This window comes from Triturus cristatus, chromosome 9, assembly GCF_964204655.1.
Source record: "Triturus cristatus chromosome 9, aTriCri1.1, whole genome shotgun sequence".
NCBI lineage: Eukaryota > Metazoa > Chordata > Amphibia > Caudata > Salamandridae > Triturus > Triturus cristatus.
The window spans coordinates 374,588,010-374,611,511 of record NC_140592.1 but is presented as its reverse complement, the minus strand read 5'-3'; the positions used below and the strand labels follow the sequence as shown (position 1 = coordinate 374,611,511).

The 23,502-nt window shown below is 47.2% G+C and overlaps 1 protein-coding gene across 5 annotated transcripts in view; it reads left to right on the top strand.

Moving 5' to 3' along the window:
* LOC146797977 (adenosine deaminase domain-containing protein 2-like) overlaps positions 1-23,502 on the top strand; it is a 427,814-nt gene that overhangs the window by 160,951 nt on the left and 243,361 nt on the right. For 3 of the 5 annotated variants that reach the window (XM_085627831.1, XM_085627830.1, XM_085627829.1), the window contains exons 5-7: positions 11,031-11,097; positions 12,303-12,428; positions 14,280-14,430. In XM_085627831.1, the coding sequence (XP_085483957.1) occupies positions 11,031-11,097; positions 12,303-12,428; positions 14,280-14,430 (344 nt within the window). The remainder of the gene's footprint in view (positions 1-11,030; positions 11,098-12,302; positions 12,429-14,279; positions 14,431-23,502) is intronic. The other 2 variants (XM_085627832.1, XM_085627833.1) reach the window with 2 other exon arrangements.

Below are 23,502 nucleotides of genomic sequence, written 5' to 3'. Positions count from 1 at the left end.
TGTTCAAGGAGACCCAAAACATGCACTTTTGGTACAGCACGTACATGGGAAGTTACTGTGCCTGTCCAGTTGCTTTCTTTTTGGAGAAAACTTTAATTTCTCCAATGTGGGTTTAAACCCATGAACACGGCAGTAGGACTGACAAATACCCAAAGTTCTGTACTAATAAGTGGGTCAAAATCTGACCAATTATGCTAAATCTTTTGTAATAGCCTCTGAAGCCTGAGCAATTTCAATGTGATTTTTTAGGGGTGTTTGATTTATGCTTAGACTAACATTCAAGCCAATGGGTGATTAAAATGAAAACCAGTTAATTTGTCTGTGGGTTGCAAAAATGGAACATGAGGGAAATGTTAGAAAAAGAAGATAGTCTTTTTACATTGAAGTAAGTCCTACATTTGTTGACACAATAGCAACAAGCACAAACTGTGCATTTGTTACTTCCCTTTACAAAAAGATTCGCCAGTTGTGTACTTGCTTAATCTTTGACCTAGTTTTATGGCCCCACAAAAAACAATGTATGCTAATATGTTTATTTATTTGACGAGTTTTATATAGCACTGGCTAGACCCGGAGGTGGCATAGCGCTTTACATGAGGATCTGTGGGTTACAAGGTTACAAATTACATGATACAAAAAGCATAAGAAAAAAGAGGCAGTTATGGGAGTAAGTCGGGTGTGGGGGAGTTTGAGGGGGACACAGCGTGGAGACTGGGAGAACATTGCCCAATGTCCAGCTGGGTAGGTGACGGCCAAGGGGTGAACCAGGGCAGATCTCCTCTATAGCTGTCTAAGCAGCTCCACCGGGCATCAGCCATAATTGCTCGGTTTCCAATGTCGGGGTAAGGAAAGTGGTAAATCATAAAATGTCAAGATCAAATGGGGGAGTTGGTTAAATGAGAAAAAGCAGTCAAAACTGAACCAAGGTGTGGGAGGGGGTCCACGAAGGGGGGTAGCCTCCAGGGGATTAAAGTCTATAAGGCAGCCACAAGCTAAGGGGCTTTCGGTAGGAGTTAATCCTCTGTCGGCCATCTTGAGGACGTCCATTAATGAGAAGCGTTCCGGGGAGCACCGTTCTGAGCGTCCCGTTCCAGGCGCCAAGATCACGGGTGGGGCCCAGAGGCCCCTGCAGTCAAGCCAGACTGGGGTGTCTCACACGGGCTAGCGGGTCCTCCCAGATCAGGGGCCCACACTGAAGGCCAGCGCCGTCTCCTCATGTCATTCGACTCCCTCCCCCCCCCCCCCCCCCCCCACCCTCCTCCTGCATATCACTGAGCCCGGGAGAGTTGAGCCAAAACGCTTCAACACATGGGGTCTGCTGAGGCTTTACCCCGGATCAGTACACTCCCCGGGCGTTCGACGCTCGGATTTATGCACGAACCTTCGTGCCCCGGGCCCAGGACCCAGGACCAGCAGCTTCGGGGGACACCGCGGACAGAGCTCCTCCCTATTTTTTTCATATATGTTTCATATAATATGTTGACGATTTGAATGACTTGATCTGCTTTCATCTTGAGCAAGAAAAGGATGCCGATTTGTTGGCAAAACCCTGAAAGTTACTTTGCTACTCAAACATTAAGGATTAAGAAAAGACAGAAGGTTATATTCGGAGAACCTGAGATTAATTCTCGTTAGAATGAATACGCTCACAGAGGTAGATTGATGTTCGAGGCATGTGGGCTGCTGAATTCATATCTGTGCATAGATCGCCGCCTAGTGTTGGGTCCGGATGATTGCACATTGTTGTCCTGGAAGAGTCTTTGAAGTATCACGAGATAGGTGGCTCCTCCCCTGGACTACAGTGCGCATGGGCATCCTCTCCATCCTCAGATTGTTTTTTTCCGCCATTGGGTTCGGATGTGCTTATCTTAGCTCAAGTTAGGAAAACTTTATTTAAGGCCAAAAGCCTTTAGATATCGTCGGTATTGTTTGCGTTCGGTATCGATAACTTGTTCTCGGACTTATTCACCCTTCTTGGACCGAGCTTCGGTCCGAACATCGATCAACGTTCGAAGATGGAATCGAGGACTCCCTTCAAGAGATGTCCTCTGTCACGCAAAATATCCACACGTTGATGTCCATCCGGTGTGTAACAAATGTTTATCACCGGATCATGATGAGACCAGGTGTATGGCCTGCGCCCGGTTCCGGTCGAAGAAGGCCCTTCGGAATAGACGGGCGGCTAGATTGGAGGCCAAAAATTCGGCGCCTAACCCGGTTAACATATTCAGCACCGAGGATGAAGAAGTCGAGAGCGTCGAAGAGGTAGAATCCCAATATGACGACGATGATGAGGAGATCTTCGAGGACGAAGACGTCGTCGACGAGGTAGGAGACGACGATGAGGCCCTTGGGGCCGAGGAAGATAGCTCAGGCGAGGAGCTAGGCCAATCCGTCGATGCGGAGGCCGAGGGAGATAGTCTTGATAAGGCTCAGGTCGAGGGATCGCCTGCGGGCCTTACCCAAGATCGCTCGGATCGTTCTACAGCCCCGCCTGAAGGCCCGGCTTCGAACATTTCAAAAGAGCCAGAATTATCCAAAAAGACTGGAGTCGATTCCGTGAAATCGAAACCAAAACCTGCACCGGTCAAATCGAAACCGAAAGTGCAACTAGTTCAGGTCGGATCGAAGGCATCGAAACCTTCAAATCCGTCGACACAAAAGGACATCGGAGCCGAACAAACGAGGAAGGACTTCGGTACCGAGAAACCAAAAAAGGACTTCGGCACCGAGAAACAGACGAAGGCCCTCGGTCCCGAGAAGACGCAGAGGCCTATGGCACCGAAGGTTGGGGCACCAACGACCAAGGTCAAGGTGGTCGATCCGACTACATCAACATCGAGGAGTGCTGAGACTGCCAAAATACCGGATCCACAAGGCGTCGATCCCAAACTTCGGATCGAAGCCCCGAAGACTGGAAAGAAACTGGAGACCGCGTCGAGGCCTGTCTCCAAAGAGCCTGTCGGGTCAAAAGCACCGTCGGCATTCACGTTGCAGCAGGTGTCGGAGTCCCTAAAGCGCATCAGGGAACGGGGCGCTCTCGAACCGAAAACGGGTCCCGAACCGAACAAGGTCGCCAAGGCTCACTCTGCGCCGGCGCCAATCAAGTTTGGATTGCCACCACCGGGGGCACCGAAGATGTTCGAACTTAGGAAGAGCATCGAACAACCAAGAACAGTGTCCACAGAAAGAACCGATGTCGAAGACTCACAGGACCAGTTTATCGACGTCGACACTGGTAGACTGTTCCGCAAACGGAGAATTGTTCCAGAAAAGGCTTTAGACTCGTACAAAATTCCACTAAAAAGGAAAATGGCGTCAGGTTCGACACCAGTGCTTGTAGAACCGTACCACACATATGATCAGGAACCACCATCCTTTTCTCCCGCACACTCTGAGGCGGATGCAGGAGAGGGCTATACTGAGGATACCACTTATCCTGTGGATGATGACCCTGATGAACAACAGCAAGACCAGGACCAAGCATGGGGAGACCCTACTGACCCAGGAGACCCACAAAATGCTACTGACACTCATCTTTATAATATAAAACCATCTCCCACTGAAGATACTGCTGCCTTTAACGCCCTCATTGAAAGAGCGGCTGCCAATCACGGAGTGGAACTTCATTCTGACTCTGTGGAGGAGGATTTCTTGGTGGACACGTTCTCCACATCAGAAAGAACGGTCAAGACTCTACCAATGTTAAAAGGGGTTATTAAACATGCTAAGGACATCTTTAAGGCGACAACCAGAGCACGGGTATTGAACCCGAGAATAGAGAAAAAATACAAACCAGCCCCAGGAGACCCAATGTACATTAAGGGTCAATTGCCGTTGGACTCCATGGTAGTTTCTAATGCTCGCAAGAGAGCTAACTCGCAAACTACCGGTGATGCTCCTCCTCCGGACAAGGAGTCCAAAGTGCTAGAATCATCATGAAAAAGGATAGCAGCACAAGCAGCAAACATCTGGCGCATTGCCAACACTCAGGCACTCGTGGCCCGATACGACAGGTCACACTACGATACCCTAGAAACACTGCTAGAACACCTACCAGATGACTACAGAGATGCAGCGGAGCTCCTCATCAGAGAGTGACAACTCATTACAAATGCGTCCATCAAATGCGCACTAGATGCAGCTGACACTGCAGCGAGGGCAATCAACACTAGTGTGATGTTGAGGAGGCACGCATGGCTGAGAATATCAGGTTTCAAACCTGAAATTCAAAACAATATCTTGAATCAACCAGTCAACCCAGACTTTTTATTTGGCCCCGAGGTTGACACCACGCTAGAAAAGATTAAAAAGGACACTGAAACTGCGAAATCTATGGGGGCTCTACAGTCGCAGCAGTTTCGGAGTGGCTCCTTTCGTCGCCCCGGGAATAGAGGAGCAGCTAGAGGTCAGGGGTCCCAGCAGCAGTACAATAAAGGAGGTACCCAGAGTACCTATAATAAGAACAATAGGGGTGGATCCAGCACCAAAGGCAGAGGACGAGGACACAACAACACCAGGTCCTCTGCCGATAACAAACAGTGACGTCTTATCACTGCCCCCCGACTACATAACACCGGTCGGGGGCAGACTCCAACAGTTCCTGCCAGTCTGGAGATCCATCACCACAGACAGGTGGGTCAGAGAAATTGTCCAGTACGGTTATTGTCTGGAATTAACATCCAATCCACCCAACATACCATCAAGACACCGTCCTATGTCCGCAGAGCACTTAACATTATTGCAGCAGGCAGTACTAAGTATGCTGCAGAAGGGAGCCATAGAGCTCGTGCCTGTAGATCAACAAGGGTCAGGGGTGTACTCTCTGTACTTCTTGATCCCAAAAAAGGACGGGTCTCTCAGACCTATACTGGACCTCAGACCTCTCAACCAATACATTCTGTCAGAGCATTTTCATATGCTCACCCTCCAGCAGGTTCTGCTGTTACTCAGTCAGGGAGACTTCCTAGCAACACTGGATTTAAAGGATGCGTATTTCCATATACCCATACACCCATCACACAGAAAATATCTCCAGTTCACTCTTCAGGATCAGCATTATCAGTTCAAAGTCCTCCCTTTCGGAGTAACAACGGCGCCCAGAGTCTTTACCAAGTGCCTAGCGACAGTGGCTGCACACTTAAGAAGACAGCACATTCACGTCTTCCCTTACCTGGACGACTGGCTTGTTCAGGCAAAGTCAGCCCGGCAGTGTGCCAGCCACATATCCCACACCATTCACCTTCTTCACAGTCTGGGATTCTCACTGAATTATCCAGAGTCACATCTTCAACCCGCCCACGTACGGCAGTACCTGGGCGCCACCATAGACACTCTGGCAGCCAAAGCTCAGCCAAATTTAATGAGGATCAACAGCATGCAACTGCTGATAAAAAAGTTCAGACCTCAACACTCCCTTCCAGCGCGAGTGTTCATGCAGTTGATAGGCATGATGGCCTCCTGCATCTTCATAGTCCCGCATGCGAGACTACATATGCGCCCGCTTCAGGAGTGCTTGGCACGTCAATGGAATCAGACTCGAGGACAGTTGAAAGACCTAGTGTTGGTGAGCGGTCGGGCATACAACTCTCTGCATTGGTGGAATCCACAAAACCTTTACAAGGGCCGACCGTTCAGAGAGCCTGTTCCACAAATAATACTGACGGCGGACGCGTCTCTCCAGGGATGGGGAGCTCATGTACTCAATTACACAGTGCAGGGACTATGGACGACAGAGCAACAGAAGATGCACATCAACCTTCTGGAACTGATGGCAATCTTCCAGGCAATGAAGGCGTTCAAAGTACACTTGTGCAACAAAGTCGTGTTGATCCGGACGGACAACATGACTGCCATGTACTACATACAGAAGCAGGGAGGAACACACTCTCCACAGTTGTCTCATCTAGCTCAAAGCATGTGGAAGTGGGCCATTCAGAGGAACATGTTCCTCATGGCAGAACACCTCCCGGGCAAGGACAACCAAATGGCGGATCTGCTCAACAGACACAGCCACCAAATGCACGAGTGGGAGCTACATCCATCAGTACTCCAACCGTACTTCCAGCAGTGGGGTCATCCAGAGATAGACCTATTCGCTACAAGGGAAAACGCAAAATGCCTAAGCTTTGCCGCCAGGTTCCCGCATCCACAGTCGCAGGGCAATGCGATATGGATGAACTGGTCAGGCAGATTTGCGTACGCTTTTCCCCCAGCGCCATTAATACCGCTAGTGGCACGCAAACTAAGGCAACACTCACTGTCACTCATCCTGGTTGCTCCAATGTGGGCACGCCAGCCATGGTACACCACGTTACTAGAACTTTCCGTGGTGCCGCCTCAAAGACTGCGGCTAACACCCAAACTTTTAACACAGAACCATGGCGAAATTCAGCACCCAGATCCGCAACAGCTGAACCTGGCGATCTGGCTCCTGAAGTCTTAGAGTTTGGCTACCTGAACCTGCCTCCAGAATGTATGAATATTATCAAGGAGGCCAGGAGACCCATGACCAGAGCTTGCTATGCGGCTAAATGGAAAAGGTTTGTCATTTACTGTAAAAACAATGACATTAATCCGCTGGATGCATCCATTCAGAACATCATCTGTTACCTGTTACACTTATACCGATGCAATCTGGCATACAGCTCCATCCGTATACATCTAACCGCAATAGCGGCCTATCTTCAGAACAGGCAGCACCTTTCTTTATTCAGAGTGCCTGCCATCAAAGCCTTCTTAGAGGGACTCAAAAGAGTGATTCCTCCAACACACCCACCGGCACCGGTGTGGAACCTGAATGTGGTCCTCACCAGATTGATGGGTCCACCTTTTGAACCTCTACATTTATGTGAGATTCAATTCCTCACCTGGAAAGTAGCTTTCTTAGTGGCAATCACTTCGTTGAGAAGAGTTAGTGAACTCCAGGCACTAACCATTCAAGAGCCATTCATACAGGTTCACGCAAACAGAGTGGTACTGCGTACCAACCCCAAATTCATGCCTAAAGTGATATCGCAGTTCCACATGAATCAGACTATTGAACTGCCTGTTTTCTTTCCAAATCCAGAAAATGTCGCAGAGAGAATGCTCCATACACTAGATGTCAAGAGGGCCCTCATGTACTATATAGACAGAACAAGGGATTTTAGGAAAACAAAACAACTGTTCGTTGCCTTTTCTCCACAACACAAGGGCAACGCCATTTCCAAAGCAGGGATAGCCAGATGGATCGTTAATTGTATTCAAATTTGCTATGAAAAAGCTAAACGCACATTAACGATTCCTCCAAGAGCCCACTCAACACGAAAGTTAGGGGCGTCCATGGCTTTCCTAGGGAACATTCCTTTAGAGGAAATATGTAGAGCAGCCACATGGTCCACTATACTTACATTTACTAAACACTACTGTGTAGATGTACATTCAAAACAGCAGGCAGCTGTTGGACAGGCTGTTCTCAAGACCCTTTTTCAGACTGCTGCAGCTGACCCGGGCAGCCGCCGCTAATGGAGGGACTGCTATGTAATCTATGCACAGATATGAATTCAGCAGCCCACATGCCTCGAACCGAATATGCTACTTACCAGTATGCATCTGTTCTTGGCATGTAGGGCTGCTGACATTCATATCGCCCACCCTCCTCCCCGGCGCCTGTAGCGGCTGCAGCACTCAGAATTACTGTATAGCATGGTCATCACTTACTGTATCTACTCCATCACTGCCACAATGGCGAAAAACAATCTGAGGATGGAGAGGATGCCCATGCGCACTGTAGTCCAGGGGAGGAGCCACCTATCTTGTGATACTTCGAAGACTCTGTGAGAAGTTGGCCTGATGTATGATGTCACTAGTTCTAGTGTACACCTTATATCAGTCCAAACAACCCTTATGGTGATTGGTTGTAAAGTCAACCTTATAGACCAGCTATCCTAGTGGTAGCATGGACAAGAGCAGTCTTAGGCTAAACTCTGAATGGCATGTGAAGCCAGCTGTGATACCATATATAATCCCTTGAATACCAAATAAAAGGACACCACAACAGATATATATATATAAAATAAAGTGTATTTATTCTAGTCAAACCCTCAGCACTCTTTGAGATTAGAGGTAAGTACAACACAGTCTTATTTAAGCATACAGTAAGTCACACAGGTACGTAATACAGTTAGGCCCTAGGGGCCACGCAAACCATATACTAAAGAAGTGGTATAAGGACCACTGTCACGGAAATAGGATAGGCCTAGGCCTAGGGAATCGCTGGGGCTACACTACACTAGCAACAGTTAGGAAGTGGGAGGCCCACGGGATTCAGGTGCAGAGTGGAAACACTCACGCGTAATGCGTAAAAATCGATAGAATTACTAGCAGTTAGAATTTAACAGTTTAAGGACACTTCTGAAGCAGCTAGAGAGTCGAGACTCGGAATCTAGACCCTAGGATAGTCACTACCCTTGTGGGCACCGAAGTACCCAAGTTACCTAGCCCACGGGCTGCGGGTGCATAGGTGTGAACTTGCGTCGGGTTTCGTCGTGGACTTCTATGGATGCCTGAAGGAAAGTTGCAGACAGGCGATCAGTGAAGAGTGTCCGGTGGATCCCAAGGCTGGGATCAAGAAGAGAGGATACCTGCAAGCAGAAGGGACAGAGTCAAGGTCACTAGCCAGTGACCACGTGGAACCAGGAAGGAACCAGGCGATGTCGTGAAGATTGCAGGTGAAAGGTGAAGCTTGTCGCTGCAGCCATGGGTACCAGGAGACGTCGAGGACGACCAGGACCAGGAGGCGAGCTGTCCCACGAAGGCTCTTGCTGTCGGCGTCGTCGAAGTCGAACTAGGACTCACCAAGCCTTGGCAAGCGGAACCCACGAAGAACGGAGGACTTGCTTCTGGTGCAGACCAGGAAGGTCTGGGGTGCTTCTCTTTTGCAAAGAAGCGGGAGCCAGTCTGGAGGAGCCAAACCAGCGGTGAAGATTTCAAGGTGTGTCGTCACAAAGGCCGCTAGCCAACGGGCAAGCAACCGGACAGACGCGGCAAGCAGGAAAATGCAGAAGGGCCCCACGCAGGACTCGTGGAGTGTGGGGGGCTGATCTTCGGTGCAGATGGTGCTTGGGGTTGGGGCTTCTCAATCCCCGGTGCACAACTTCGAGGGTGCCTCAGAAGCTGCGCTGGAAGATACTAGCCACTTTTCCCAGGTAGCCGGTCCCACGTCTCTCGTCGCCTCCACGGATCTCAGCTTGGCTGTGGATGTGGATCAGGGTCAGAAGTCTGGAAGTCAAGGCTCTGGTCGGGCTCTGCAGTCGGTCCCTCGTAGAACTTCAGCAAAGCAAAGGGTAGTCTCTTGATGGTGCCTGTTTGCACAGGGTAGCCACTCCTTGGCCACAAGGGAGATTCTTCAGACTTCTTCTTTCGTCGAATGTCGAAGGTCCAGAGTTTCTGTTCAAGTTGCAGGTTCAGGATAATCTAATCTCCTGGGGCCCAGCTACCACTCTTATACTAATCTGGGGGGCTGGGTTACCTGCTAGGTCACGCCTTATGGGTGGGACCTGGGAGGGGGGTGGTTACACCCCCTTCCCTTTGTCCAGTTTCGCGCCAGGACTGGGGCTGGAGTGCCCCAGCACCGGTTTGAACTGGACTATGCATGGGACACCTTGTGTGCCCCAGGCATGTCTCATTCCTTTCAGCCCTCCCTGCCCCAATACACTAAAGTCTGTCAGCACGTCCCCAAGCAGGAAACCTATTGTCCAAGCCTCCCTTGCCGGGATCACTCCCAGCAGCAGGAGGTCAGACTCGTGTCTGTGGCAGCAGCATCCATTTTGTGATGCTGAGGCTTTGGTTAGAGTTAAACAGCAAAGTAGGATTTTAACATGTCTCTCCCTCTAGAAGGGGGGAATAATATCCTCATCACCAGAAATGGTATGGGGGTATTATTCCAAAGTGTTAGACACCTTACACGACATGTTTTGATAAAGCCAAACCATAGTTACCATAACCGTTTAAGATTATAAGGCACTTTAAGAGTATATGGTAGGCTATATCATAGAACAGCTATAAGGACATGGTTCCGAAAGCTGCAGACAGGCTCAGCTCATGCTAGAGCACCATCTCGCATGTTACCAAGCACTCTGCCTCCAAGATTGTTAAGGCCTGCCATAGGAGTGGCTGATAGGTACACATGTGTCTATTTTAAGGGTAGATATAGATATACTATGTCTAAGCAAGGGGTGATTACACGACCTTGCCCCAGCTGAGTGATCAGCCAGTTGTGTCTGATTGGAAGGCCAGACCAGGGGTGGCATAATACATGCTGCAGCCCCTGGGAGGCCTAGGGTACACCTATGCCCTGGGTACCTAGGGTACACTGTACAGGGTCCAATAAGGTGATCCTTACCAATTGGGAATGTACCTAGGGTACATGGAGTCCATTTTAAAGAGAGAGCAGACAGCCTGAGACCCTGAATGGCAGGATCTCAGGCCAACTAAGTCGAAAAACCAGCTAGACACTAGGCAAAAAGTTGGGGGTAACCATAGTCAGATATCCACCTTCCTACAGACTCTTCCAGGACAACAATGTGCAATCATCCGGACCCAACCCTAGGCGGCGATCTATGCACAGATATGAATGTCAGCAGCCCTACATGCCAAGAACAGATGCATACTGGTAAGTAGCATATTCGTTAGCTATTTTAAAGGCCTTATTGGAATATCACAGCTGTTCTTTTTAACGATGACTCACTTTGATAGTATATGCTGTTCTCACAATTGTGCAGGCCCATTTAAGGGAAATCCTGCAGAGGAGGTCTTAAGAGATTTCCAAGCTTTTATTCCCATTCTCATTTCCATCTCGTGTCCCTTAGTACTTTTGCATTCAGTTCTATTTTTCCCAAATGGCTTATCCTAATTTGAGGGGCTGGGGGGATAATCTTGTTGCAAATGGGTCTAGTTTTGGTTCCCTTACAAGTTGTGGATCTTTCTTTCTTTTATGTACTTAAAAGAATTAGTTGGTTCATGGATCTTTGTTTTTTTTGTTTTTGGGTGGAGAATCTGTGTTGGGTTCCAAATCTGTCCGGCAGAAAGACAAGCCAATTGAACCGCCCCCCATAGGTAAGCAGACATTGTTCTTATTTTTCGGCTGCCCTCTTCTGGGATGTACACAAGTGCACCTCTGTCATGGACTATTCTTGTTTGTACAGTTTAACTCCACCAACCTAGAATCTTGTATATATTTTCTAGTTTATCTGCTTGGTCCCTATCTGGCTTAAACCTCTGCTGCATCTGAACCTATAGAAACGATCTCTCGCTGCCCAAACCTGCATGTAATGGAGCTTGTCGAATGACCTTATGTGGGTATCACCTGGGAGTGTATTGAACAACATTAGCATTTTTAGTGTCCTAATGTATGCAAGTGTTCAGCATTACACAGTTGTTCAGCATAGTGTCTTTGTTTTTACTGTGGAGTCCCCTCTTTCCATGGCATGAAACAAAGACAGAATACTAGATGCGCCTACTTTGCCCGCCTACAGGTAGTCCTCAACCCCTTTTCATTTCAGCTCCCACTCGATGCAGAAAGACACACAATTATGGCCTCAGCCTTTTCAATATGGGATGGGCTGTTGCTACTGCTTCCTTTCAGTGCCTTTGCCGGGGGAAATTGGGGGACCTGTAGAAGTTTGCATCTCGACAAACCAAAATGGCTATGTCCACTGTTCAACTCTACTCACTGAGCAAAACTGATGTTTCCTTTATTACACCTCCTCCAAATAGAGACCCTATCACTTCTTCCGCCAAGTTCCTGTCCTACCCAATGAGATGCACTGATAACTATTCATTCCAGACCCACCATACCCCCAATGGCTGCTGATACTGCACCGTCCTCCATAGTCAATGAACATTTCTTGTGCTGCTTTTGCTTCATGTCATCCAATTTCTTCCAAAGTACTGAGGTTACTTACCCCTTACCTGCTCAGCCTGCCCAATGAGGGGCACAGATACTGCTTGGTTCTGGATGTCCAACCTCCTCCCACCTTCCATCCCCCCCACACAAAGATTTCAACTGGAGTTTAGTTGCAGCTTTCACTTCACATGATGAGTTTCAGCTGTAAGAGCTGCACCAAAAGGTTATGATGACAATAGTGATAAACAGACAGTCTGACATACTTTCAACATTTGATTGCTTATAATATGTGACTGTTTTTATGAGATTACTTTCATACAGATACCCTCCCTTCCTGATCTCAGCCCTTTTTTGTGGGCCGCTTTGGCATCCTCATGACTTTGTGCTATTTTTATTTCCTTCATTCCCTACTTAGAGCATATTATTCCTCATGAGGATCGCTGTGCTGCACTTTGCAGTGATGTCTTTGATAGCCTTTTGGCAGACTTGCCAGAGTACAAAAGTTGCAAGAGCAGCCTAGCAGCATTTATCATGGGACGCGGTAAGGACCACTTACTTGATTTGCGTTTAGTGTGCATGTAACTTACATTGTTTTGTTGTGTTGGTTGTAAAGAGCACACTGTGAAATCAGTCCTCTCTTGCAGTGGGGTTGTGGTGAGTAAAGGCTTCTCTAGATGAGTGCTGACAATGGAATTGAAATTATACGGTGATATTGAGAAAATAAGAGGTCTAAGAGTGAGATACAAAGCATGCAGAAGCATAGAGAATGACCAGAGCATGATGGAGAATCAAGGGGAAAAGTGTGGCTGTGTTACTCTTATCTGCCTGCCAACCCCATTGTCAGCTGACCGACCCTTCCTATTCCCTCTGCCTAAATAATACATTATCCAGGACATATCTAGGGTTAAAGTGATGGTGGACTAAAGGAAGTAAAGGTGGTTGGTTTATCTTTTAGGCGCACACAACTACATTCCCCCGGGTAGGGATTCTTTGAGCTTCCCATTATTTTGAAGCCCAATATATGGATCTTGTCTGCCCAGAAACGCATCATTGTCCTCCCAAATCTAGGCTGCAAATCTGAATGTTCCATTATGTCCCTTGTTCTCTTCTCCGGGTGGGTGGGTTGGGGTGGGGGGGAGGGGCTGGCTGGACGACACTTGTAGCTGCTACTGACAAAATGCACAGTGGTCTGATGTCATCCTCTCTTTTTAACAGCTGACCTTAGCAGCAAGTTTCTAATGCAAAATACGAGAATGTAAGAGGAGAGGGTTGCAAAAAGACTGAGGTTTCATATGTGTTTGAACTAGCCACATGATGTGGCAACGTCTGACTATAATTTGCATATTTCTTCCTCTGCTCCCCCTGTTTGTCCTCCCACCCTTCACATCTCGTCAAACCATATCAACCTGAATAGAGATGTATATAGACAAGCAGAGGGTAGAGGCTATAAACATCCGCACCCGATCCACATAGTGTATGAGTAAAATGTACAAGTGCAAAGAACCAAGGAGCACTCCCCTCTATGCCCCTCACTAAGGAATAGATTCCTATAACAACATTAAAGCAAAAAGGTTCAGCACTTTATGAAATAATGTCCAAAGCAGTGAGCACACAAAATGGATGTTCAGATTCCAATTGTTTTTCATTTTTTCAAAGTTGTTCTTTATTGGGTTTTAAAATTCAAACGACCATAGCCGACACGTTTCGTCTCACACTGAGACTTTTTCAGGGCTCATTCAAGTCACAAGAAGCGCATTGTATAGATAAGTAGTTCAACAAAATGCCACGGTTCCCATGTTCAAAGGATTTTATACAGTGTTTGATGACCGGCAGCGTGTACGTGCGTCTGTTTCTCAGAAACCAGGGCACGTCTAGGCATTAGGGTCCCTTGGACTACACACGAAAATGAATAGTGTGCGGGGCTTCAAGGAATAAAGGAGGGAATAAATTGCAGTGATTATTGCATAGGGATGTCAGGGACATAAGTCATTAAATTTCTTCATTTGGATCATTCAAACTGAAACCAGTAGTTTTGATACTTATGAACTCTTTATAGTTCATTGAAATATGCCGAGTTCATTAGGATTCAACGAAGACCTCTGGAATTAAATAATGGGGCTTATTTAGTTTGAAGCTGAGGAAGACAAATTCACAAAATCTAAGTACTCTGCAGGCAGAAATCAGGTCAACCCCCATTTGTGGGAGATATGTGGGGCAGTTTGAAGGTGGGCCACAGATGATTGTTACTATAAAGGAACAACTAACGGTGTATGTAAAGCCACATGGGATGATTTTATATTGTGCGTTTTAGTATTCCTTTTGGTATTGTTAACCCCATTTAAGGCGTTGTGACATTGAAAAAAAACACTCTTCCTTATCTCTCTTCTTGCAGTGAACGAGGAAGCCAGTCATTCCAATGACGATATTTATGAGGTAGTGGCGCTGGGTACTGGTGACACCTCCTTTCCTGGTTGTGTTGTGTTCAATGGCCTGCTGCTGCATGACACTCACGCCTTAGTGGTTGCCCGCCGGGCGCTCCAGAGGTATAGCTTTAAAAGTCTGATGTGAGACCAAATATAACATTGAAAGCCCTCTGTTTGACAAACTGATTTAATGGCAACTTTGCAAAGTGTTATTGCCTTAAAAACGTCTACAAGTTCTAATTGTCCATATTGCTATTTCAGAAATGTTCACACAATTTGAAAACATGTGGTGGGCTGGGTAGGCACTTTGATTGCACTGTCATGCAATTTTATTGGGATATCTCATACATTTTGTCAGTGGCATTTTGAAATTACCTCACTGAAGTAAAAACAAACTGCAGCTATATTATTTAAGGTCCGGATTTGTTTAAAAAAAAAACCCACTAAAAAAACAGGTACAGACCTATCTTATTTACTACACATTTTAACTGTGTTCTCCCTTGATATGCCATGGATATAGCACTGATATCCCAGCCACAGCCTCATGATATTGTAACAATACCTCTATCACTTACCCGGTAGTCATCATATTCAAAAGTGCAACTTGTATACTTTGTTACTGCCATGATCCTTGGCTCATATATACTCTCCTCTTGGGTTTCCACCTCTCTGACTTTCACCTTTCACTTTGTGTAGAGTGTGATCTGAGCCCTGTGCTACAGCTGCTCTTCTGCACCTTCTTTAAGCCTTGGCCAGGTCAGCATATTCTGAACTCTTCCTGGGTTATCAAGCCAGAGACCCGAAACTGAGCACTAATAAATGTGATATATTGTTGATAAAGGAATCTTAAATAAATTAGAGTTGAGAAGCACAAGACCTATGCCACAGTTAGCACTGAAAAAGCAATAATTGTCATGAAACATCTGCCGGCAAAGGGCTCATTTTTAGATATTATAATAAATGATGCACTCCATCAATATGAGTGACAAAACATAATGAATTGAGAAACATGGGTTTTATTTAAGAATAATACATTCAGAAACGTTGGATTAATTTTGCAATATAGTAACCATAATAGCCAGATGCAGAAAAGTCACATTAGTCGTGCCCATGTGATGGGTGCTCCTCTTTGGAATCTGTGCCATTGCTATCTATTGTGGAAAATATCGCTTTACACAAAAGCAGAGTCTGGAGAGCAGCCTGAGGAACTCAAAAGGAAACCCAGCTCAAGCTGGTTCTGAAGTTGGAGACCGTGGATTAGCATCCCATGTGTGGATAATGTGTTTAAAAGTGAGTTCTCATCCAGGGGATACTCATCAATAGTCATAATCTATGAATAATCCCCGCCCACTTGCGGGATCCCGGAGCATATTGAAAATACATATATATACATATGTGAAAACATATACAAGCAGCCTAAAATGTTTCAAACATGGCAATGCTGAAATACATAGGTTTGCATTGTAGTACCCCCTAACCCATAAGGAAACAAGCATTTACAATGCAATGGTCTCGGCAATACTATAGGTAGAGCTATTGGTATTGCTCATTATTTTTTTATCATTTTTGTATCCCTAAATAAATGGCATTGTCATTTCTATTGGCATTAGCTTTTTTTTTGCATATGTGATACCTATTGCATTAGCAGAGAGATAGTGGGAGAGAGAGAGAGAGAGTGAGGTATTGAAATAGAGAGTGAGGTAGTGAGAGAGAGTGAGGTAGATAGAGAGTGAGGTAGTGAGATAGAGTGAGGTAGTGAAAGAGTGAGGTAGTGAGGGAGAGCGATGTTGTGAGGTAGTGATATATAAGCATAGAGTGATGTTGTGATGTAGTGAGATAGAGAGGTAGTGAAAGAGAGAGTGAAAGTGAGATAGAAAGAGTGAGGTAGTGAGATAGAGTGATTGAGGTAGTGAGAGAGAGTGAAGTTGTGAGGTTGTGAGCTAGAGAGTGAGGTAGTGATGTTTTGAGAGAGAGAATTTGTGAGATAGTGAGGTAGTGAGATAGAGTGGAGTAGTGAGGTATGGAGAGTTATGTAGTGAGAGAGAGTGAGGTAGTGAAACAGTGATGTAGTGAGGGAGAGGGATGTTGTGAGGTAGTGAGATGTAAGCAGAGTAGTGTTGTGATGTAGTGAGATAGAGAGAGGTAGTGAAAGACAGTGAAAGTGAGTTAGTGAGATAGAAAGAGTGAGGTAGAGAGATAGAGAGGGAGCGATGTAGTGAGTTAGAGAGAGAGTGAAGTTGTGATATAGAGAGTGAGGTAGTGAGAGAGTGAGGTAGTGATCTTTTTAGAGAGAGAAGTAGTGAGATAGTGAGGTAGTGATATAGAGGGGAGTAGTGATGTATAGAGAGTTATGTAGTGAGAGAGAGTGAGGTAGATAGAGAGTGAGGTAGTGAAAGAGTGAGTTAGTAAATGTGAGAGGTATTTTCTGACGTAGTGAGATAGAAACAGTGAGTGATGTGAGATAGAGAAAGATTGAGGTAGTGAAAGAGAGAGTGAGGTAGTGAGGGATGTTGTGAGGTATTAAGATAGAAACAGAGAGTGATGTAGTGAAGTAGTGAGATAGAGTGAGGTAGTGAAAGAGTGAGTGTAAGTGACTTAGTGTATTTGAGAGATGGAGAGTGAGGTAGTGAGATAGAGAGAGTGAATTACTGAGTTAGAAAGAGAGTGAAGTTGTGAGGTAGTGAGAGAGTGATGTAGTGAAGTTCTGAGAGTGTGTTGTGATATAGTGAGGTAGTGAGAGTGAGATAGAAATAGATAGTGATGTAGTGATAGAGAGTGAGATAGAGAGAGAGTGAAGTTTTTAAGTAGTGTGTTATAGTGAGAGATAGTTACTGTGGTAGTGATATTGTGTTGCTGTGAGAGAGAGAGTTGAGTAGTGAGTTAGAGAGTGAGGTAAAGAGTTAGTGAGAGAGAGTGTAGTATAGTGAGAGATAGTGAGGTAGTGAGAGATAGTGCGAGAGAGAGTTAGGGAGAGAGAGTGACGTAGTGAGAGAGCCAACCCCACACACATACAGAACCAGCCACACACATACAAAGTGTATCCCCCAGACATACATACAGAGCCACACATACAGAGTCAGCCAGACACAGATAGAGAGCTATCCACACAAATATTCAGAGCTACAGACATCCACATACAGAGCCACTGACTTACACAAACAGAGCTAGCTAGAGACATAGACATGTCCGTCAGGCACTGCTGCACCGCCTTAGCATCGCCAGTCCACGTGCCCCTCTGAGGCCCGACATCCTCCATGATGGAACTAAGCCTGGGAAGAGAGAGTAAACACGGTGAGCCATTCGCCATTCCCCGGCCGGTGTGCCACTCCAGGGCAGCTGCCCCGGCCAACTATCCACGCATGGCATCACTTTCAAACAAACAATTCCTATAGTTCGTTGCATTGCAGGGGTGAAGTTGCGAAACAGTGCAGGGTAACAACATCAAATCAATGCGTCAGGCACACAAAATGCAGAAGAAGCAGATTGTTTTGGATATTTTAATGGGAATACGGTATAGGGAGCCCCGTGGGAGCTATCAATAAAAAATAGGAATTTCAGTAGTATGTTCAATGCAACACGTTGTGTCCCCATTATTGCATTTATGAATAATTTGCACATCTTTGATTTCGGTGGCACATCGGAGAGGAGTGCACAATGTAGGAGGTAGACCCCCGGAGTGTACAGACGGGAGGGTGCCCCCCCCAACACCCCTTGTGTTCTAGCCATTTTTCATGAATCATGCACAATGTAGAATTGACGATGGACCTCTTTTAAACAGCTACACATTGTAAGTGTTTAAGCACGCGCGCTCCCAGTGTTAGAAAAGCGCGCACGTGGACCTCAAGTGATCTGTCAGTTTCTTGGCATCTGCCAACTAACCATTAGCCCGGGAGTACGGAGAGTCGATCATGCGGATTACCATAATCACGCGCTTTCCCCAGTGGTATGCATTCTAACTAGGGAGCAGGGCTTTTTGTGAGAGCCACGCGCTCATTCTGATGAGGGTGGTGAAAGCCTCGCCCTGCACGGGAGCAGAAGCGGTGTCTGACCGGAGCTTCTGTGCCGCTTGCGCGAGCCGGGCTGCTAATACTTACACTGCGCCATGTGGCTGCCATGTGACAAGCGCTGTAACAAGGCACGCTCCTCCGCCCTTCTGGCGTAGAAGCCGGATTGACAGAGGTAGGCAAGTATGTGGAAGCTCATCTGCAACTGAATGACACCGAGAATTAGTAACACTATATAGAACAGGGCATCCTCTGATTTTAGCGCTTTATTTAATGTTCGGACTTTACAACTATTGTCTAGCTTCGGAAACAGGATCGTTTTAACAACTTCTTTATAATTATCCTAATGTCTATTGTAGGGCCAGGGTATAGGGATGTACGCATTCGTTTTGAGACCTACATGCTTCAGTGCATTCTGACACAATCTAGACGAGAGTGCGCGGCCTTGCGCGGAAACAAGCAATCACGCCTTGTTGTGGGCGCTGAAAGCAGGGCTGGAAACGGCGATACATGTAGCAGGACTGCAGAGAGCGTGGCACCCACAACTCGACCGCACTCGAAAGAAGTGGGGAAACTGCAATAAAGGCAACACCGCACGGCTTCATTAGCACCTTCAAACCGAGGGAGCAGAGAGCAGGGGGAGAGGACACGCACACCACTGCCTTTTTCCGAGGCGAAGCAGAAATGCCTCGGAGAAACGCAGCGGCGGTTTCAGATTCGGGGTCGTGTTTTTCTTTTCTCTCCTCTTGCCATTGGCTGGAGGAGAGAAAAACACGCCTAAAAAAGGACGTGGCTAAAAAGTGGAGAGAAGAGCATGGAACACGCCCCCGAATCTGAAAAAGACGGAGCCGGGACGACTCTCTCAACCAATGGCTGCCCTCCGTTTAGGAAGCCAGCCAATGGAGGAGAAGCAAAAAGAGAGGCGGGCTAAATAGCCACTCTAAAAATCCTTAAATCTCCGGACTTCCGGTTCTGCCTTCGGCAGACCGGACGGTCCTGTAGGAGAGTAGGGTCTGCTTTCTATGTTCACCCCCACTTTTTGCTTTTTGCTTTACTGGTTTACGACTTAGATGTGGCTGTGGGCCTGCTAATCAGACCCACAGCCCTGCTGTTCTCTCTCTAAATTAATACTATGTACTTTAGGTGCATAACCCATTTGGATAGGATCACCTTATTGGCCTCTGTACAGTGTACCCTAGGTACCCAGGGCATAGGTGTACCCTAGGCCTACCAGGGGCTGCAGCATGTATTGTGCCACCCCTGGCCTGGCCTTCCATTTTTGACACAACTGGCTGATCACTCAGCTGGGGCAAGGTCGTGTAATCACCCCTTGCTTAGGTGTAGTATTCCTATACCTAACTTACATATAGACACATGTGTACCTATCAGTCACTCCTATGGCAGGCCTTGACAATCCTGGAGGCAGAGTGCTTGGTAACATGTGAGATGGTGCTCTAGCATGAGCTGAGCCTGTCTGCAGCTTTCGGAACCATGTCCTTATAGCTGTTCTATGATCTAGCCTACCATATACTCTTAAAGTACCTTATAATCTTAGACGGTTATGGTAACTATGGTTTGGCTTTATCAAAACATGTCGTGTAAGGTGTCTAACACTCGGGAATAATACCCCCATGCCATTTCTGGACATGAGAATATTATTCCCCCCTTCTAGAGGGAAAGACATGTTAAAATCATACTTCAACTGTTAGCCTCTGACCAAAGCCTCAGCATCACAAAATGGATGCTGCTGCCACGACACAAGTCTGACCTCCTGCAGCTGGGAGTGATCCCAGCCAGGGAGGCCTGGACAATAGGTTTCCTGCTTGGGGAGGTGCTAGCACCTCCCCAGACAGCCTTTAGTGTATTGGGGCAGGGTGGGCTGAAAGGAATGAGACATGCCTGGGGCACACAAGGTGTTCCTTGCATAGTCCAGTTCAAACCGGCGCTGGGGCACTCCAGCCCCAGCTCTGGCGCGAAACTGGACAAAGGGAAGTGGGTGTAACCACCCCCTCCCAGGTCCCACCCATAAGGCGTGACCTAGCAGGTATCCCAGCCCCCCAGATTAGTATAAGAGTGGGAGTTGGGCCTCAAGACTTTAGATTATCCTGAACCTGCAAAACTGAACAGAAACTCTGGACCTTCGACATTCGACGAAAGAAGAAGACTGAAGAATCTCCCTTGTAGCCAAGGAGTGGCTACCCTGTGCAAACAGGCACCATCAAGTGACTACCCTTTGCTTTGTGAAACGTTCGACGAGAAACCGACTGCAGAGCCCGACCAGAACCTTGATTTCCAGACTTCTCCGACCCTCATCCACATCTGCAGCAGAGCTGAGATCCGTGGAGGCGACGAGCGACGTGGGACCGGCTACCTGGGAAAAGTGGCTAGTAACTTACAGCGCAGCTTCTGAGGTACCCTCGAAGTTGTGCACCGGGGATTGAGAAGCCCCAACCCCAAGCACCATCTGCACCGAAGACCAGCCCCCCACACTCCACGAGTCCTGCGTGGGGCCCTTCAGCATTTTCCTGCTTGCCGCGTCTGTCCGGTTGCTTGCCCGCTGGCTAGTGGCCTTTGCGACGACGCTCCCTGAAATTTTCTGCGCTGGTTTGGCTCCTCCAGACTGGCTCCCGCTTCTCTGCAAAGAAGAAGCACCCCAGACCTTCCTGGTCTGCACCAGAAGCAAGTCCTTTGTTCTTCGTGGGTTCCGCTTGCCAAGGCTTGGTGAGTCCTAGTCCAACTTCGACGCCGCCGACAGCAAGAGCCTTCGTGGGACAGCTCGCCTCCTGGTCCTGGTCGTCCTCGACGCTTCCTGGTCCTCCTGGCTGCAGCGACAAGCTTCACCTTCACCTGCAACTCTTCACGACATCGCCTGGTTCCTTCCTGGTTCCACGTGGTCACTGGCTAGTGACCTTGACTCTGTCCCTTCTGCTTGCAGGTTTCTTCTCTTCTTGATCCCAGCCTTGGGATCCACCGGACACTCTCCCCTGACTGCCTGTCAGCATCTTTCTTCAGGCATCCATAGGAGTCGACGACGAAAACGACGCATCTTCACCCCTATGCACCCGCAGCCTGTGGGCTAGGTAACTTGGGTACTCCGGTGCTCATCAGGATAGTGACTATCCTAGTGTCTAGTTTTCAAGTCTCAACTTCCTAGCTACTCCGGAAGTGTCCTAAATCTATCTATTTCTAAACTGTAACATTGCTATTGACTTTTACGCATTACGTGTGAGTGTTTCCACTCTGCACACGAATCCCGTGGGCCTCCCACTTCCTAACTAACGCTAGTGTAGTGTAGCCCCAGCGATTCCCTAGGCCTAGGCCTATTCTATTTCCGTGACAGTGGTTCTTATACCACTTATTTAGTATATGGTTTGCGTGGCCCCTAGGGCCTAACTGTATTACTTACCTGTGTGACTTACTGTATGCATTAATAAGACTGTGTTGTACTTACCTCTAAACTCATAAAGAGTGCTGAGGGTTTGCTTAGAATAAATACACTTTATTTTATATATATATCTGTTGTGGTGTCCTTTCATTTGGTATTCAAGGGATTATATATGGTATCACAGCTGGCTTCACATGCCATTCAGAGTTTAGCCTAAGACTGCTCTTGTCCATGCTACCACTAGGATAGCTGGTCTATAAGGTTGACTTTACAACCAATCACCATAAGGGTATTTGGACTGATATAAGGTGTACACTATAACTAGTGACATCATACATCAGGCCAACTTCTCACATTGGTGAGCAGCGGTTGGGATCTGAGCTTGCTGTTGTAATACCATTGTAATCTTGAGATACTAAATTGAAAGATCACACAGATATTGTCTTGGTACATATAACATAGATTATTATACTTAAGTCCTACTGGACTTTGTAGTTGTAGGTTGAAGGGAATAACACACCCTGACTACAACTACTAGAAAGGTTTAGTAGACACAACTAGTGTAGGTAGGTGCACACACCACACCCTCACTAGATCATGCCTCTGGGAGGAGATCAAGTAGATGCTCTCTCAGGAGGGGCAGGTCTGCAGAAGACCCCCTCTAGGTATGATACCTTAACATTCCAGGAGATGAGACAATTGTGTACCTCCAGGGGAATAAAACAGTGTGCAAACCCTACCCTCCTTCAGTTAAGACAACTCCTAGAGGAGTATGATGCTCAGAGGGCATCACAGGAAGGTGCCCTAGGCACAGAGGAGGGTCTACCCACCACAGAGGAGTCAGATGGGGCTTCAGATGGGGAGGTAGACAGCCAGAGCCAAGTAAGGAGACTTAGCCAGGCTAACTTAAGTTTACATGGGAGTTTGCATGGGGTCCCCCCATACAGACCCACAAGTAGACATTCACAGAGAAACAGGAGGGACAGATCCCCTTCAAGGGAATCCATCCACTCCCATGTCTCTAACATCTCTAATGCTTCCTCTCACAGGGGAATGACTTCACCTGAGAGAAAGGAGCATGCAGCCAGAATGAGGGAGGCTAATCTGAGGATTCAGAGGGAAGAACTTGCCCTTGCCAAAGAAAAGCTTGCTCTGGCTAGAGAACAAAAGTTAAGTGGGTTAGAACCCACTGGTGGCAGCAACATTCCTAGAGATAGAGACAGGCACTATGAGAATAGAAACCTGAGCAAGATTGTCCCTCCCTACAAGTGTGGGGATGACATCCACAAATGGATAACTGCTTTGGAGAGAGCTTGCAAAGTACAGCAGGTACCCCAAAGTCAGTGGGCAGCTATCTTGTGGCTCTCCTTCTCTGAGAAAGGAAGAGACAAGCTCCTCACAGTTAGTGATGAGGATGCAGATAATTACACTGTCCTGAAGAGTGCTCTGATTGATGGGTTTGGCCTAACCACTGAACAATACAGGTTGTTGTTCAGGGATACCCAGAAGACACAGACTCAGGACTGGACTGACTTTGTAGATTGTGCCACTAAGGCTCTGGAAGGCTGGCTATTGGGAAGTAAGGTTAAGGACTATACAGGATTGTATAATTTGATCATGAGAGAACAAATACTTAACAACTGTCAAAACCAGCTATTGCATCAACACCTGATTGATTCTGATCTGACTTCTCCCCAAGAATTGGGAAAGAAGGCAGATAGATGGGTCAGGACTAGAGTTAAGCAGAAAAACCAGAACCAGGGCGGTGATCAGAAAAAGGCAGACCAGAAGGGTAATGAGCAG